The sequence below is a fragment of the Nicotiana tabacum genome, chromosome 23, assembly GCF_000715075.1.
Source record: "Nicotiana tabacum cultivar K326 chromosome 23, ASM71507v2, whole genome shotgun sequence".
NCBI lineage: Eukaryota > Viridiplantae > Streptophyta > Magnoliopsida > Solanales > Solanaceae > Nicotiana > Nicotiana tabacum.
Window position 1 is genome coordinate 7,159,055 of NC_134102.1, and position 17,758 is coordinate 7,176,812.

General features: G+C 31.6%; 2 protein-coding genes across 2 annotated transcripts; both read left to right on the top strand.

The window, feature by feature from the left end:
- The first annotated feature begins 3,901 nt into the window (after positions 1-3,901).
- On the top strand, positions 3,902-5,760 carry LOC107788739 (mediator of RNA polymerase II transcription subunit 11). The gene is made up of 4 exons (XM_016610444.2): positions 3,902-4,087; positions 4,662-4,731; positions 4,889-5,005; positions 5,409-5,760. The coding sequence occupies exons 2-4, from the start codon at positions 4,678-4,680 to the stop codon at positions 5,604-5,606; spliced, it is 369 nt and encodes a 122-aa protein (XP_016465930.1). The 5' UTR covers positions 3,902-4,087; positions 4,662-4,677; the 3' UTR covers positions 5,607-5,760.
- Positions 5,761-7,221: 1,461 nt separating this feature from the next.
- Positions 7,222-7,770, top strand: LOC107788738 (uncharacterized). The gene has a single exon (XM_075245483.1). It carries the CDS (start codon positions 7,222-7,224, stop codon positions 7,768-7,770), a length of 549 nt encoding a protein of 182 aa, XP_075101584.1.
- The last annotated feature ends 9,988 nt before the right edge of the window (positions 7,771-17,758 follow it).

Here is a 17,758-nt window from a genome sequence, read left to right on the forward strand (position 1 = left end):
ATTGAACCCAAAATTAGGAAAACGTTCATGATTATAGTTCACTTTTTATTTTTTCCACACTCTTTATCACATGCATGCAAGATGAACCACCTTCGTACCCATGAAGTATCACACTAATACCCCATTATAACTATGTTTGAAATTAAGAGCTGGGGTGATGAAGTCTTACCTTTTTGGATGAAAAATTTGGTGCTCTACTTGAATGTTTCCAAGCTTTGAGTGATGGTTGAAGATTAATTGATAAGAATTAGGCCCTCCCTCTTGAACCCTCTCTCTCTCACACTAGAAATATCAGAAATGAGCTTCAAAATAGACTAAAGGGGCGTTTTAACGAAATGTGGGTCGGGTTTTAAATTAAGAAAAGTGGTGCTCCGACACAGGTCTGCGGTCGCATATGCGACTGCATAACAGTTATGCGGTCTGCAAAGTGACCGCAGAAATGGCCCTCAGGGGCATGAACTTTCGGCCCAGGTATGCGACCAGTATGCGGTCCACATACTTGTTCTGCGGTCGCATAATGCACCGCAGAACTCTCTCCGCAAAAGCCCAAAAGGGATTATGCGACCGATATGCGGTCCGCATAGTAGTTATGCGGTCGCATAATCGACCGCAAATCTGACGTCAAATTGGCCAACTTACTGCTTCACTTCCGCAGAGTGATTATGCGGCCGCATAATGGGCCGCAGAAACGCGTTCTTCTGCGAAACATTTTCCTCTCAGTCCGTAAGGTACTGTTCAATCCAAAAAGTCTGAACCGCGCAGGAATCTATCTTGGCACCACGAAACGCCAAGTTTTTGGTTTAAATTTTTTACGGGTCCTTACAGTTACCTTCGGAACCGATTGGTTTATTACGCTTTATGCGTGCAGTAAACTTTATCCTTTCAGAGACTTTAATTTTAGAGCATTTGCAGCTGAAATATGATATTTAATTTTGGATCAGCAAATACTTCTGGCATTTGACTTGAATTATATTCTAAGTGAGGATCATATTAATGATAATTCGATTCATATAACATATTTTTCAACTGTTTATTCCATCCCCCAAATGTTAGAAAAACTAACACATATCTCCAATCTTCTTTGGAAAACCTATCTTTGTGCATTGTGGTAGAGAACTTAATCATATACCATACATCAAAAGTTATTAGATAGTAAAAATATTTGATTTATGATCCTAAACCAATTGTGAGGGGAGGATTTATCATATATTGTTGGTCCGATGCATACAAGTGTTGTTGTATGCAATTTAGAAAATCTTAGACCAACACATGAGGCTATGTTCTCATAAGCAATAGTTTAGCCATTAATAGGAGATATTCAATGCTAAACTAGCTTGGATATAAACCAGCATTATCAAGATGAACTATCTTGATTTCATAATCTGAAAATTATGCTCTTAAATGAGAAAAGCAATTTCAAATGCCAAACTGCAGGTTAACAACACACGTGTAACGATCTTATATATGCATCTACTAGTGGTTCACATGATAGGTGAATGAGCCCATATTCACCTTTTATATATATATATATTCCAGAATTCAGGGGTCTTAGTCCCAACTTTAGCTGGTATAATCAATTTATTATGAGAATAAGCAACACAAGAGAATTCCTGAAGAATCTTCTAGTTCTTCAGTATATGCTTATCTGAATTCTCAAATAGCTCATTTAAAAATGACAAATGAAAACTTCAAGTTTATCATGGCATGTGTTATCTCTTAGTAAGCTTCTGGTTTACTATGGCATAAACTTTTGCATTAGTAAACTTCTGGTTTACTGTGATACATGATGTAGTACAAATTGAATAATAAGACGGGTAAGTTCTCACATACATATTATTTTACCCCCTATGATTGTGGAAACATAAAGATTTTCAATCTTCCAATTATTTATAGTCTCAGTATGATAACCATTCGTATTAGTAAACTTCTGGTTTATTACAACATATGTTTTGACCACAATCATATAATATGAATGACAAATTTGCATATAATCTCTTCGGGATCCTTCAATTTATTGTCCACAGTTAAATATTATTCAGGCACTACTTGTGTCATGTGTCTTCTGGACAAACAATTAGCTCTTCAGGAGCTTTTAATAAATTTTGTACTACCAAATATCTCTCAAACACTTCTGGTATCATGAGAGAAAATTTCTTCAAAATGACATAAACAAAATAAATATGATAGTAAACATCATTATCAAATCATAACTTTTATTTATGTACAACAATTACATAATCATACTATCTACTATAAACGACAAAAATTAAAATATTTACATTTCTACAAATTCATCACCGATTACATGACTTGTTTCTCATTCCGGGAGTGCAAAGTAATCAACTATATCCAAATACATGAAGTCTAAATTATCTTCAGAAATAAAATTTATTTCAGCAATTTTCTCTGTCTTCTTCAGGGAGGCTTGATACAGCTCAACCAGGTGCTTTGGCGTACGACATGTACGTGACCAGTGCCCTTTTCCTCCACATCTATAGCATGCATTTCCTGCCTTTGCTGCTTGCACCGCTTCATGCTTTTGTTCCTTCCTTTTCCACTGCTGGTGGTGAGGAGGGTTCTTTGGTGCATTATTATTACTATAATTAGAGTTTCTTCCCTGACCACGGCCATGACCACGACTGGAGCCATTTCCTCTTCCACGCTTAGCTTGGTGGAAGTTCGTCTCATTCACTTCAGGGAATGGACAAGAACCAGTAGGTCGGCTTTCATGGTTTTTCATTAATAGCCCATTATGTTTCTCGGCTACAAGAAGATGTGAGATAAGTTCAGAATACTTTTTGAATCCCATCTCTCGATATTGCTGCTGCAGGAGCATATTCGAGGCATGAAAAGTGGTGAAAGTTTTCTCCAACATATCATGATCAGTAATATTATCACCACATAGTTTCAATTGGGAAATAATTCTGAACATAGCAGAATTATACTCACTGATAGATTTAAAATCTTGTAGCCTTAGATGAGTCCAATCATAACGTGCCTGTGGAAGAACGACCATCTTCAGGTGGTCATATCTATCTTTCAAATTATTCCACAGTATGACTGGATCTTTAATAGTGAGATATTCCATTTTCAGGCCTTCATCAAGGTGATGGCGTAGGAATATCATTGCTTTGGCACGGTCTTGGTTTGATGCTTGATTTTTGTCCATGATGGTGTCTGCCAGACCCATCGCATCAAGATGAATTTCAGCATCAAGCACCCAAGACATGTAGCTTTTGCCCGATATATCCAATGCTACAAACTCAAGTTTAGAAAGATTTGACATTATTTAGAAAAAGAAAGTTCGTACCTATGATACTTTCAAAGTATTTGCTCTAGATGGCAGAGTCTCGTGCTGATAACGTGTTATAAAATAAAGACTGTAAAGTAAAGACAAGTATAGGGAGAAACTGACATATTATTCAAATTTTAAACTTATGTACATAATGAACTGAAATTTCTTCTATTTATAGAAGAAAGCAAACTGATGTGTAAGATGCTACTGTACCAAATATAGATAACCTTCTACCGGGGTAATGTTTATCCATAACGGGATATCGAAAGGATAAGTTCATTATACCAGATATAGATAATCTTCTACCGGGTGTGATATTTATCCATAACGGGGTACTGAAATGATTAGCTTCTTTAGGAGACTTATTTCCAATAGAGTACTAAATAGATAAACATATTTAAAGCGGAGTCTCATATAGATAAGCTTTTTCAGGAAGTTTATTTACAACATAGTACTAACTGAACATGCATAATAATATATTTATAACAATGCTCATATAGTTTTTGGATAGAGTTAAAAAAAATTCAAATCATGCACGGTCAAGCTTTTCTATAACAGTCAAAAAATTTTATACCACTTTTATATAACAGGTTAATTTTTTGAAATCAATTTTTCATGTTATGTTTACAATTTTACATTCATATTAAGCCAAATATTTACCCGAAAAAGAGATTTCTAAGATAATCTCGACAAACGGCCTCTCTCATAGGGAACAAAGAACTTGGCTGCTGTCTTGAATCAAAGCTAGAGCTATTCTCCATATACCTTGTCTTCCCCAGCCTCACAAACAAGGTAATAGTAATCGAATTCCATAAGCTTTTGGTTAATGTAGTTGATGAGTGGGAAAATAACCTTTATAATAACCGAGGTTATGTAGCTTTACAGTTTTCTAAGTCAGTATTGTGATGCCTTTTACCTGTTTGGCAAAATGCCTGAAAGAAATTTTACTATATTTCGTCTTTTCTAGAACTGTCCAATTGTAATAGTTGATGTTTTGCACAACTTTTAACTCTATAAAATTACTTGTTTATTTTCCATTCATGAAGGACTTTAGTTAACAAAACTCGAAATAGGAGTACTTTTAGTAGTTTGTGCAATTGACGTAAAACTTATCACAGGATGTTCTCTTTTTGTTTTTGTTTTTGTTTTTGTTTTTGTTTTGATGACTGAGAAATCCCCGAGGACTAGTAGTGCACTTATTATAGGAAGTTTTCTCTTCTATTTTCCCTATTGATTACGCAAGGTTCTTCTGATCGTCCTTTAAACCCTAAATCCTAAACCGGGTTTTCTAGATCCTGTTTCATTTCTCCACATCTAGCTCGATCTCTGTTTTAAATTCAGTCGTCTTTATCACTTGTCTCGACAGCTCTACTCAGAACACCATGGATTCACAGAGCCAGAATACTTCGTTGCAGCGGCTGCAAAATGTTGAGAAGGTAAATGCTTTAGAGAATTATTGACTTAAGATGGGCTGATATCAGCAACTGCTACATTTGTATCTTTGTCTTCAAAATACTTTTGAGTTCTAATTTCAGTAACTGTTACATTATTGACATATACCGGCTGAATTGTATCTTTCTCTAACGTTTGCAGAGGATAGTTAGAGTTCTGGAGCTAGCAGGAGGTGTAATGGATGAAATGGCAAATCCAAGCGGTCCGAGGAAGGAGCTTATTAACAACCATTGCAGTGAGTTTATGCAACTAATCAAGGTTTGAACATTCTTTACTACTTCGCACCTAGAAGTTCTAGAACCTTTTTATCTGTTAACAAAACCATTTTATGTGTAATAAGAAGCCGTTAACCTTTCGTGCTGCTGCTCTTGGCATTTCATTGTATGACTCTGATGATACTCTTGCTTGGTTACTGTTTGTGGTTCTTTTTTTTTTTTTTTTTATGTGCATTTATTTGCCATTTGGTACTGAATGCGAAATTTCTATATGAGGTAAATATGGAAACTTATTGTTTGTACCTTTTACATTACGAACTAATTTGCTGTTGTCATGGGCAAAATACCATTAGTTTTGTCGGAAATAACTGAGTCTATACCTTGAGTTCTGATAGAACTAGATCAGTTTGAGAACTATATGGATGATATTTTACCTATTACAACAGGACATCCAGGTCACACTGCGCGAAGAAATCAAAAGCGCATGTGAATATCGTCCTTTTGAGAACTGTGACTATGTACCAAGAATATCAAATGAAATCTGTTGCAAGAAACTAGAATACGTTATTTCTCAGTTTGATGATATGAAGCGAACAATTGAGGGGTATCATGCTGCAGCGTTAGACCATATGGCCCTAGATTAGTAATGTAGGAATATGTCCCTGTAATGCTGGATTTATATGTCCCTGTAATGCTGGATTTATATCTATTCCACTTAAGTTCATTATCTGCTGTTGAAATGTTGGCATGAAACATTGGTGCTCACTTGTTTTTTGTTTATGTTGCAATATTGCTCTATTTGTTTGTGTACGTTATATACTGTATTTCTTGTCTGTAGTTGAAATTATAGTTGGTAGGAGAATGGTTATTGGTTATGATTGACATGCTGTGAAATTAAAAGAGCAGAGGATGAATATAATGAGTTGGTAAATACATTTGACTTGAATCTTAGTAGTAATTAGAGTTTAATTTCTGTAAAGTGTATAGTTCTGGGCAGAGAAAATGACCATCTAATGCGTAGGGAGTGGGCTATTTGGTCCTTGATGTATACCCTTAGCAGAATGTATAATTGTATACAGAAAGTGGACACTTTTGGTCCTAAACCCTTGGGGTTCGTTTGGTACGCGAGATAAGGTACATGGTTGATGGAGGATAAATTTATACCATCAATCAAACATGGTCTAAATTTAATCCCAGATTTAATACTGGATATACCACCTTATCCCACCTTATGCCATCAAACTTGGATCATTTTATCCCACCTCCTAGGTGGGATAAAATAGTCCGGGGATTATTATCCCGGGATAACTTAGTCCGCTTACCAAACGACCCCTTAAACTAATGATAGATGTTAAAAAGGTAACAACGAGAGAAAATTTTTATTTCCAATTTAGCAAATAATAAAATTAAACAAATGTGATAATCTGATTTCCAGTTTTTTATTTTTTATTTTTTATTTTTTATTTTATTTTATTGTTTCAAGCATTCGGTATTCAAAATTTACTAGCTTGGTTGATACTTCCTATCAAAGAGAACTTCATAATCAGAGCTCGAGCCAAAGATCTCTAATTAATGATAACGGACCCTTTACCATTTCAAAGAAATTGAGATTAGTCGTTAGATTCCAAAAAGTTCGGTTCCCATACTTCTAATCAGACTGTCTCTGTTGACTAAATTCAATCAGAATTCAATAAGACCAATCAAAATTTTCCAACTCATCTGTAAGACTAATTCCTCAAACTTTCTCAAAAACCACTACCTGGTCCACTTTAATTGATTTTTTGGCCTTTTTTTTTTTTGTGGTCCACGGTATTTAAGTTTTTCAGATATCAGGAAGGAATTAAATTTTTTTTTCCAAAGTTGCCCTTGGAGTAAAGAGTTTAGGAGTATTTTTTATATTCCAATAAACAAATTAAGGTTAATGTAGTCAATTTTATTGTTAATTAATGCTAAAAAATAAATTCTTTAATATGTGTAAAAATAACAGAAAAATCAATTAAAGTGAACCGGAGAAAGTACATCCAGGTGACCACTCCCCAAAGCCCTTGGCTTTCATCATTTAGTATAAGCCCAAAAATTTGTCATCAACTTCTATGCACTTTCTCTCTTTCTCTTCTCAAATAACAAGATCTCATCAACTCTTCTTACTTCCAAGTCCACCCCAATATTTATATTCTCCCCTCCTTCCCTCATCCTCAAAACCACCAAATATCTCTTATATTTCTCTTACTAAGTTATTTTCATTTCCTTGAATCAAATATGAAGAAACTTTATAGTAAAGGCACAGTTCATCCAATTACTACTCCACCTCTGGTATTATCGGACCAGCTTTCTTTGTTACCAGCTACAATCTTGACACTATTTTCAGCTTTACCTCAAGAAGATAGACAAGTCTTGGCTTATTTAGTTTCTTGTTATTCTTCTAACAATTTCTCCAACAATCTTGGAAACTCTACTACTAATAAGAATAACAACAACTGCTGCTACTGTTTCAACTGCTACATGAGTTACTGGATAAAATGGGATTCTTCTCCTAATCGTCAACTTATTCATGAGATTATAGATGCTTTTGAAGATATGGGGTTGCAGAAGAAAAAAGGAAAGAGCAAGAAACATAGGAGGAATAAAAATAGAGGATCATATGAGGTTAAGGAAAACTCTGAAATTTGTGAATCTGATTCTTTGGAGGGAAATTCCAGCAGCTATGATAATGGTGATAGAGAAGAGGAATTAGGAGATGAGAAAGGGTCTGTGAGAAGGTTTGTGAGTTTTCTTGGGGAAAGCTTGTGGAGTATTTGGAATATCTAAAAACAATAACAACAAAGTAATCCCACGAAATGGGGTATGAGGACGGTAATGTGTACGCATCCTTACTCATACTTTGCCAAGGTAGAAAGACTGTTTCCATAGACTCTCGGCTCAGGGGAAGCATAGTCACGTCACTTTTTGAAAAGAAATACTTTTATAAGGTAATTTTGAGAATATTTAGGTTGGTTTTGTTCATTTTTACTTCTACTTATCCCATAGAAGTTTTGTTCAATTTTCTTTGTTTTTCTTTGTCACTATGTTTTATTTTTTTCATTTTTTGGGTTATGTAAAATACCCTTCATGACAATGTAAGATATATGGTCTTTTTTGAATGTTCACTTTCAACTTTATTCTATATTTTCATATATTGATATCAATGCTTAGTTAGGACTTCTTTTTCCCCTTAAACATTGTGGAGTAGTTTATGAATAAACCAAGTCCAAAAAGAAGCGAGTTTGTTTCTTTTGAGGAAATATTTTGTAAAGGAGATACACTTTCTTGGACTTTTACGGCTAATAATTGGAAAAAAAAAGTTAAATCAATAATTAAGTATAGGGTTTACATACTTGGAAAAATGGAACTTTAGGGAATTTGTTTATTTATGACCAATGAAGGGGAGCCTTGGCGTAACCGGTAAAGTTGATGCCATGTGATCAGGAGGTCACGAGTTCGAGTCGGGAAAACATCCTCTTGTAGAAATGCAGGGTAAGACTGCGTACGATAGACCCTTGTGATCCGGCCCTTCCCTAGACCCTGCTCATAGCGGGAGCTTAGTACGCCGTGTTTTTTTTTTTTTTTTTTTTTTTTTTGTGACCAATGAAAGAGGAGGGAAATTCTTGGTCATCCATGGACAGTTTGAAAACTTGATTAGAACAGGTCGGCCACTATTGTTTCTTTTTTTTCTTTAATTGGAAATTGAGAAAAGGGAATGGAAGCCTTAGAGCAATGATAAAACTGTCTTCGTGCGGCCCATAAGTTACGGGTTCGAACCGTAGAAACAACCACTAATGCTTGTATTAGAGTAGGTTGTCTACATCACACCGCTTGGGGTGCGGCTCTTTCTTGGACCGTAAACGCAGGATATCTTGTACACCGGACCGTCTAGCTTTATTGGAAATTGAGAAAAGTAGTACTCTATTGACCTTTTGTTGGACTGAGAAAATGACAGGGCCTAAAATTGTGTTCTACAAGTGATACGATTTTTTTTTTTGTGCATATTCAGAACTATTATTCCCGCAGAGTGCAGACCCAAAAAAAAGAAAGGAACTATTATTCCATTTCTTTCTATCATCATTGGGCTCGAGAAAACTCAATAGGGTACTTCTAGTTTTTGTCATGTTGACAAATATGGCTCAGACACTAGTGAGCTGGTTTATTTGTGTGTTTTCTCAACTATCTATAACTCAAGATAAATGTCTAAGCTCAGATAAAAATACCAAATATCAAAATATGGTAGGTAATAGTTCAATACAAACACGGCTGGGAAGTTAGCAGTTATTGATATTGTGCCGGTGAGAGATAGCATGTCCGATAAGTTGAGCTGCACAAACTTATAACACTACTATAAAAATAAAAATAAAAAAAAAACTCTACCGGCAACAGAAAATTGAGGTACTCCATCAGTTGCAACTTATGTGGCATATTTTCTTTTGTTTCAAAATCAATGATATTTTTTATATTTAGAAATAATTTAACTTTAAGGCTTTCATTTTATCCTTAATGAGATGATTTATAGTCACACACAATAAAAGACTCCAGGCCTCTTAGTTTCTTTTATCTCTTCATTTCTCATTCGGTATCTGACACTTGTTTTGGGATTTCATCTAATCCAATTTTCGACGCGTAAGATTAATTAAAGGGAGTCTATTTTTTTCATTATTTAACATTCTGCTTCCCATTTACGGTAACTCTTAAACAGATTGGGTATATTAAACTCTAGTTATAATTTGGACAGTTCAGGATCTCCTCTCTCCTTCCAGCAAATTACTAGCTCCCTGCATCAACACTATTTTAATTATAATTATTTCTGTTAAAATAAATATAAGTGTATCAATACTATAATGATCAATTATTGTTACTTAAATAAAACCATTTTTTTTTGGTTTGGTGAAGAATGTTGGTCTCAACTCCTATTCCCTCCATTATCAAATTATTGCCTGTTGAATATAAAAATATTCAGAACCCAGTTTTTTATTTGTATTAAATTCCTTATGATATATCCTTTTCTTTTTTTGGTAAAGGAACTTGGTCTCAACTCCTATTCCCTCATCATCAAATTATTAGATATTGAATATAAATATTCAGATCCAAATCTTTCATTTATTGGTATTTTATTTATTCCCTTGCCTTATGTCCTTTTTTTTAAAAAACATTGGTAAGGACAATGATCTCAACTCCTATTTCCTCCATCAAATTATTCGATGTTGAATAAAAATAATCAAACCCAATCTTCAATTTAATGAAAATATAATTCCTTACAATATTTCAATATTATAAACTATATCGTGGATTCCCTTATCATTATTCTTTACAACGCATCGTGTATAATCTCTTTTGCTGATCGAAATATCATAGTTTCGCATCATTCGTATATACATTATTGATTGTTTTCTATTAGCATGTCACCAGATGTGACCCAGGATTTTGAAAGTGGTGGAAGGACCACTGTCGAATAAAAAATTGAACAAATGTTGGAGCAGGAATCAAACAAGTATCACACTCAAAGGTTAAATAGTGCCCCCTTCTAAATCGACCTATGCTACTGCCTGAATTTTGAGTCATAATCATAATATAATAATAGTTAATATATATATATATATATATATATATATATATATATATATATATACTAGTTTCTCGCCACGTGAGGCGCCGCGTAACAATGTACATGTATTACATGATTGTTAGGAAAATAAGACAGTCCAAGGCACAAATAACATCATGTATTCACGCAGGATCCGAAGAATGACTGTACCCCAGAGGGTATAATATAGAAAGTCTACTCTAATACAAGCATTAATAGCTGCTTTCACAGCTCGAACCCGTGACCTATAATTCACACAGAAACAATTTTACCGTTGCTCCAGGTTCCTCTTTCATGTTTAGGAAAATAGATTTTTGGGAAAATAATAAATTGGTGGCTTTGATAAAATATTCTCCGTCTTGCAACCGGAAAGCAATCTTTCACATAGTTCATGCATACTAATAAATTGTATAGAACAAATCAATTTCATACAAATAAATTATATTCTAAGATCATCACATAACGAATATTTACCCTAATATTTTTAGAGATTGAATTTCATAAACCACAACAGGAACCCAATTTTATTATCACTTTCTTCTTTATGACGTTTTGATATTGTCTCCAACTGTAGCAAGCTAGTGATCTGATTTATGATTCACTATTATTTTTCATACTAGTTAATTTGTTTGCGCTTCGCACGGTAATAGAACACGTTATTGCATTTTAAAATATATAGTAAAATATTTCAAAAAATCTTACTTATTCTTTTTGATTCTTCAAATTCTAATAGATTAATATAGGTGAAACTATTTTTTATTTTTCTTTAATAAGCATGTAAAGTAAGAAAAGAATCAAGAATATTGATCTCTTTAATTTATAGAAATAAATGTTTGAATAGTTCGTTGAAGAAACTTCTTATTGAATGAGAAAGTTTCTAATATTTGAAAAGGATTAATACATTATCGTTATTCTAAAAGGTCAGAGACGGAGTGTACTCTAATTTTAGAACAACGTCAAAGTTTCTTTTGTTTAAGAAAATAAAAATATTAACCGGAATATGAGATGTGAAATATGTTGCAAATAAAATCAAACTCCATCAAACGAAATATGAATTGGTTCCTTTTCTTTAAAGCAAGTACATATCAATTTTATACTATTATTTTATTAAGAAAGAATTAGCTTCTAAGCAACACCATTTAGCATTCGCATTCCAAATGGGAAAAGGGCCGACAAATGTACTTAAAAATCAAAAAGAAAAGATAAGATAGAAAACGCAAGAACACAAGGATAATTTCTAAAATTATTTCAGGAAGATTAAAAAGAAATTTGACAAACAAACGAAAATAAATTCTAGGACAAAAGTAAATGGCACCTAATACATAACAATGATTGAAGACAAGGATGAGAAAAGTGGGATTGATCTTGTAAATCAACAGAGTAAGTAAGTTTTGAACTTTGTAATCATTCATATGAATTTAGCAATGCATATGACATATAGGCACTAACATAATTATTTATATCGGGTTTGTCTATGCATTTATTATTACCCACATTCGTGAGGCAATTTTTTGATGATTAACTATATCATAGGCAGATTAGTATTTTAAATCGAGAAAACCCTTAATATAACATATACCTACAAAATAAAAAATGAAAGAAAGACAAAGAGCAAAAAAATTACCTTGAGAGCTTAGAACGTGATATCCATATCTACTAGACTTCAAAGCTAGCTAACCACAGAGTCATCAAAGTAATAGATAAATAATGATGTCGCAAACTATACTTATCATTATTTCGTAAATTTAAACAGAAACTCTTGAAGAAAAAAAAGAGTAGACACCTCTCATTGATCTTCATTTGCTCTTCGAGTTTCTTCATTATCAAATTATCATCCTTATGGATCTAAATCTTCAGTTTATCATTCTTAACATATATTATCATTATCATAGAATAGTAATGAACCATAATTGTGGAATAGGGAAGGTTGTAACGGTCCGTAACATTCATTATTGGGATCGTTTCTTTCATTAATGGGTGGATATTATATTGTATAAAGAAAAGAGAAATTTTCATAATTACTGGTGAAATAAAAAAATATTCCACAATCTACAACTATTAATGAAATAACATATTCTACAACATATCCATAGTAAATGTACAGACGTCAGCCCTCATGGTAGATTTTCTATTAATTAGGAAACTGATTCTAAAAGTATGAAATTAAAATAAACACCTAAAAATAAGGGAGTATCCTTATTTAGGGTAACATAAAGGAAATCAATATCAAATGCAGTCTATTATTTTCTAAACAATCTCCTTCTCCTTTACTACCTTTTCAAGCTATAGTTCTACGTATCTGCATTTCAACTCCAATATCTCCTTCTCCTTAAAATGATAGGGTATATTTATATTATATACGTATATGTCATCAATATATGTTTTACATTTGAAGTAAATATATCACATAATCTATTTACATACTTGTAGTATACATAATATATATAATTTATATTAGCACCAATATATAACATTTATTCATTATATTCGTATACCAAATATATATTATCTATATATTATTAAAAGGAGAGGAAAAAGTCCTCTCCTTAAGCCAAGTGGCTGCTTAGAAACAAGCCGCGTGGCATAAGTAGTTAATAATTAGTTATTTAGTTAATAATTAGTTGTTGATTATTATTTTTGAATTTAAATATTTATAAAATAATAAAATAAAATATTTTATAATTAAAAAAAATGTCCTTTCAAATTGGAGAGCATTTTCAAGTTGGAGCTTTAAAATTATTTTAAAATAAAAAAACTAAAATTAGAAAAAATAAAAAACTGTCAATTCAAACTTTCTTTGTTTTTCTAATAGCTTTTGTTTTTCTTTTTAAAAACAAGAAGTTTATTTATTCAGAAAATATTATTGAGAATAATAGAATAAAATATAAAATAAAAATATATATCTTCTAATATATTATAAAAAGAAAGAAGCATACAAAAATTTAAATAAAATAATCTATATCTATATATATATCTATATATTATTAAAAGTAGAGGAAAAATCCTCTCCTTAAGTCAAGTGGTGGCCTAGAAAAAAGCCACATGACACAAGTTGTTAATAATTAGTTATTTAATTAAATTAGTTATTGATTATTATTTTTGAATTTAAATATTTATAAAATAATAAAATAAAATATTTTAGAATGAAAAACAAAAAAAAAAAAACTGTCCATTCAAATTGGAGAGTAGTTTCAAGTTGGAGTTTTTAAATTATTTTAAAATAAAAAACTAAAATTACAAAAAATAAAAAACTGCCAATTCAAAATTTCTTTGTTTTTCTTAAATAATTTTTGTTTTTATTTTTAAAAATAAGAAGTTTATTTATTCAGAAAATATTATTGAAAATAATAGAATAAAATAAAAAATAAAATAAATTCTAATATATTATAAAAAGAAAGAAGCATACAAAAATTTAGATAAAGTAATTAATATCAATATATTATTAAAAGGAGAGAAAAAATCCCTCTTCTTAAGCCAAGTGACAGCCTAGAAAAAAGTCACATGGCATAAGTAGTTAATAATTAGTTATTTAGTTAATAATTAGTTATTGATTATTATTTTTGAATTTAAATATTTATAAAACAATAAAATAAAATATTTATAATAAAAATTAAAAAATTTAAATAAAGTAATATGCTAATAAAAGTTTCTATTAATAATGCAATAATACTAAATATTGGATAATATAATAAAGAAAATTACCGAACAAGCCTATTATTCGATGCCTATATAAGTCTTATTAATTTAATAGAGATTTTATTCATTAAAATTCAGATAATATTACGGAGAACAATAGGATAAATTTAAAATAAGAAAATATTTTAAGAGTACTAAAATATATCTTCTATTATATTATAAAAAGAATGTAGTAGACAAAACTATTAAATAAAGTAATTATGCTAATAAAAATTTCTATTAACAATGCAATAATACTAAATATTGAATAATATAATATAGAAAAATACAGAACAAAAAAGTTATTCAATGACTATACAACTCTCTTTAATTTAATAGAAATTTTATTCATTTAAATTCAGATAATATTATTGAGAACAATAGGATAAAATTTAAAATAAAAAAATATTTCAAGAGTAATAAAGTATATATCTTCTATTATATGACAAGAAGAAAATAGTAGACAAAAATATTAAACAAAGTAATATGCTAAAAAAATTCTATTAACAATGCAATTATATTAAATATTGGATAGTATAATAAGAAAAAATACATAACAAAAAAGTTATTCGATGGCTATATAAGTCCATTTAATTTTATAGAGGTTTTATTCATTAAAATTCAGATAATATTATTGACAACAATAGAATAAAATTAAAAATAAAAATATTTTAAGATTAATAAAATATATATCTTATCTTATATTACAAAAAGAATTCGAGCAGACAAAATATTAAATAAAGTAATATGCTAATAAAAATTTCTATTAACAATTTTAAAATACTAAACATTGGATAATAGAATAAAAATAAATATAGAACAAAAAAGATATTCAATGACTATATAAGTCCCTTTAATTTAATAACGATTTTATTATTGGGTATATCACATTGACAAAATAAGATGACAATTGAAATTTATTAAAGCAATACGATCTAATTTGTTCAAATAAGTCCAATCAAAATTTAATTTAATTAATATTTTTTAATATTGGCCGCGCATGACCGTATACACCAATATATACCATTTATTCATTATATATATATATAGAGAGAGAAGGTAAGGAAGTAATATCATTGATTGAAAGACAATTCAATATTCTAGAATAAAGGAGATGGAGAGTTGAAGAACAAATTTATATTCATCCTTCCGTCAGTGAACTTAAACGAAGCCTAGGGAAGTTAGGTCCTAAAACTTTTTATTTCATGGCGGGGAAAGATCATGAAAATAGTTGAAACCATCACTATTTGAAGTAAATGAAAAATTAAATTTAAATCTACAAGTTTGGATTGGGTTCGATAGTGCTCACAAGAATGAAACCCCCATTGGCAAGCTCTAAAAAAAACCTTGAAATCCCAACTGAACGGATTGTTGGCAGCAGCACCACGTCAGTGTTAATTGGATTCAAGTATGAAGTAGATATTGAATGAGATAGAAAATTTGATAAATTTGAAGTAAAAGAAATCCCTAATTTTATGTTAAGTGGAGGTATTTTTAGGAGAATCTTAGATAATTATGCATTTAAGATTCTCATAATTGTAATCATAATCCCTATTTTCACGTTTTAAAATAAGATATTTAAGGAATAGAAAAGTCGTATATAATCTAGCTAAGAAGTTAAAAATTGTATTAAATTGTATATAATGTAATTATTTTAAGATAGTTGTAACTCTTATAAATAACTCTTCAAAACCTTGTATTCCGGGTAAATTTCTCTAAAGGAAAAATAGCACACAAATATGAAAAAAGGGATAAAAGCCAAAAAAAAGAAGAAAATAGATAAATAGGATCCTTGGCCAAAGATCATCGAGGCCTCAAATCCGTCTGAATATACCAACAAGTCTTAAAACATATTACGGATCTACTCGAGACCTCAAATCACATATACCAACATCGAAACGATAAATCGCACTTCAATTCAAACTTAATGAACTTTTAATCTTTCAACATCCAAATCTCGCGCCGAAACATATCAAATCAATCCGGAACGAACTCAAATTTTGTGTACAAGTCATAAATGACATAACGAAATTACTAAATTTTAGGAATCACAATCCGGACTCGATATCATAAAAGTCAACTTCCGGTCAAACTTCCAAACCTTCAATTTCTTACTTTCGCCATTTCAAGTCAAATTCAACTACGGATTTCGAAATAAATATCCAGATACACTCCTAAATCCGAAATCACCACACGAAACTATTGGAACCATCAAAACTCTATTCCGGAGTCATTTGAACAAAAGTTAAAGTCCGATCAACCCTTTTCCTTTAAGCTTCTAAACAAGGATTGTTCTTTCAATTTAATCCTGAATCATCCGAAAATCAAAGCCGACAATTCACACAAGTCATAATACACATTACGAAACTTCTCGAAACCTTAAGCCACCGAACGGCACGCAAATTCTCAAAAAGACAAGTCGGTTCGTTACATTCTCCCCCACTTAAACATACGTTCGTCCTCGAACGTGCCAAGAGTTGTTCCTAAACCTTCAAATCACTTTTTCACCTTACCACGCACATACTCGGGGGTGATTCCATGCCACCCTATTCCATATAGGTCTGACCACACAATATAAATGAAGATCATTAATTTAACCTTAGCCCGTAAACCTTGGAACCCAATTTCTAACATCCGAAATTTTTTCAAGACCCGAATCTCACATCTACACATTGTATAAGTCTGAATAAACAGTATTAAGCCTTAACCATAACCCAAAACGTAATCACATAACATGCCACACAACTCGCATACTCACAACATCATTCCCGATCACAGTAACTACTCAAAACCAATCAAGTACTAGTTTTAAACCTCACATTCCATAGAACCTCGTTTCAAAACCTTCGTACACTGCCGCTAATGAAAGAAACATACAGGAACTCACAACCACTCATCAAATCAACAAGTCACGGAGCTTACCCTCGTTCAACAAGTACCATAGCCAATTATTTAAGCCGAATTCTAAACTATTCTTCCAACACGTTGTAGTCAAAACTGATAGTATTTATCCTAGATCCAATGACCTTATATCACCAAATACAACTATTCTAGCTATTCTGGCACAAAACATTATTTAAAATCAACTCATCAAATTTCGTGAGAAGAATATATGTCTGTACATGTGCACAATTTTCTCAAATTGCCCTGATCGGGCAATATTATAGCATGAAGAGGAAAGAAATAATTAATCAGATAAACGATCAAGGACACGCAAATTCAACACGTTGCATGAACAACTCACGTGCTAACAATAGAACCCGCACGGATAACTCACGTGCCAATAACATAATCCGCCTGGCATAGTCACAGGCCTCCAGTCCGAACATATCATACAAGAGCAGTTAAACAAGTATACACATATGTGATGAATGAAATAAGATTCTCATACTCCTGGACTGGTATAAATGACATGCTAAAATGTAGGCATGTGCAATGTGTACTATTATAGCCCAAATCGGCAAGGTAACACAAAAATTTTAATTACCAAATTTATTCATGGAGTTAACC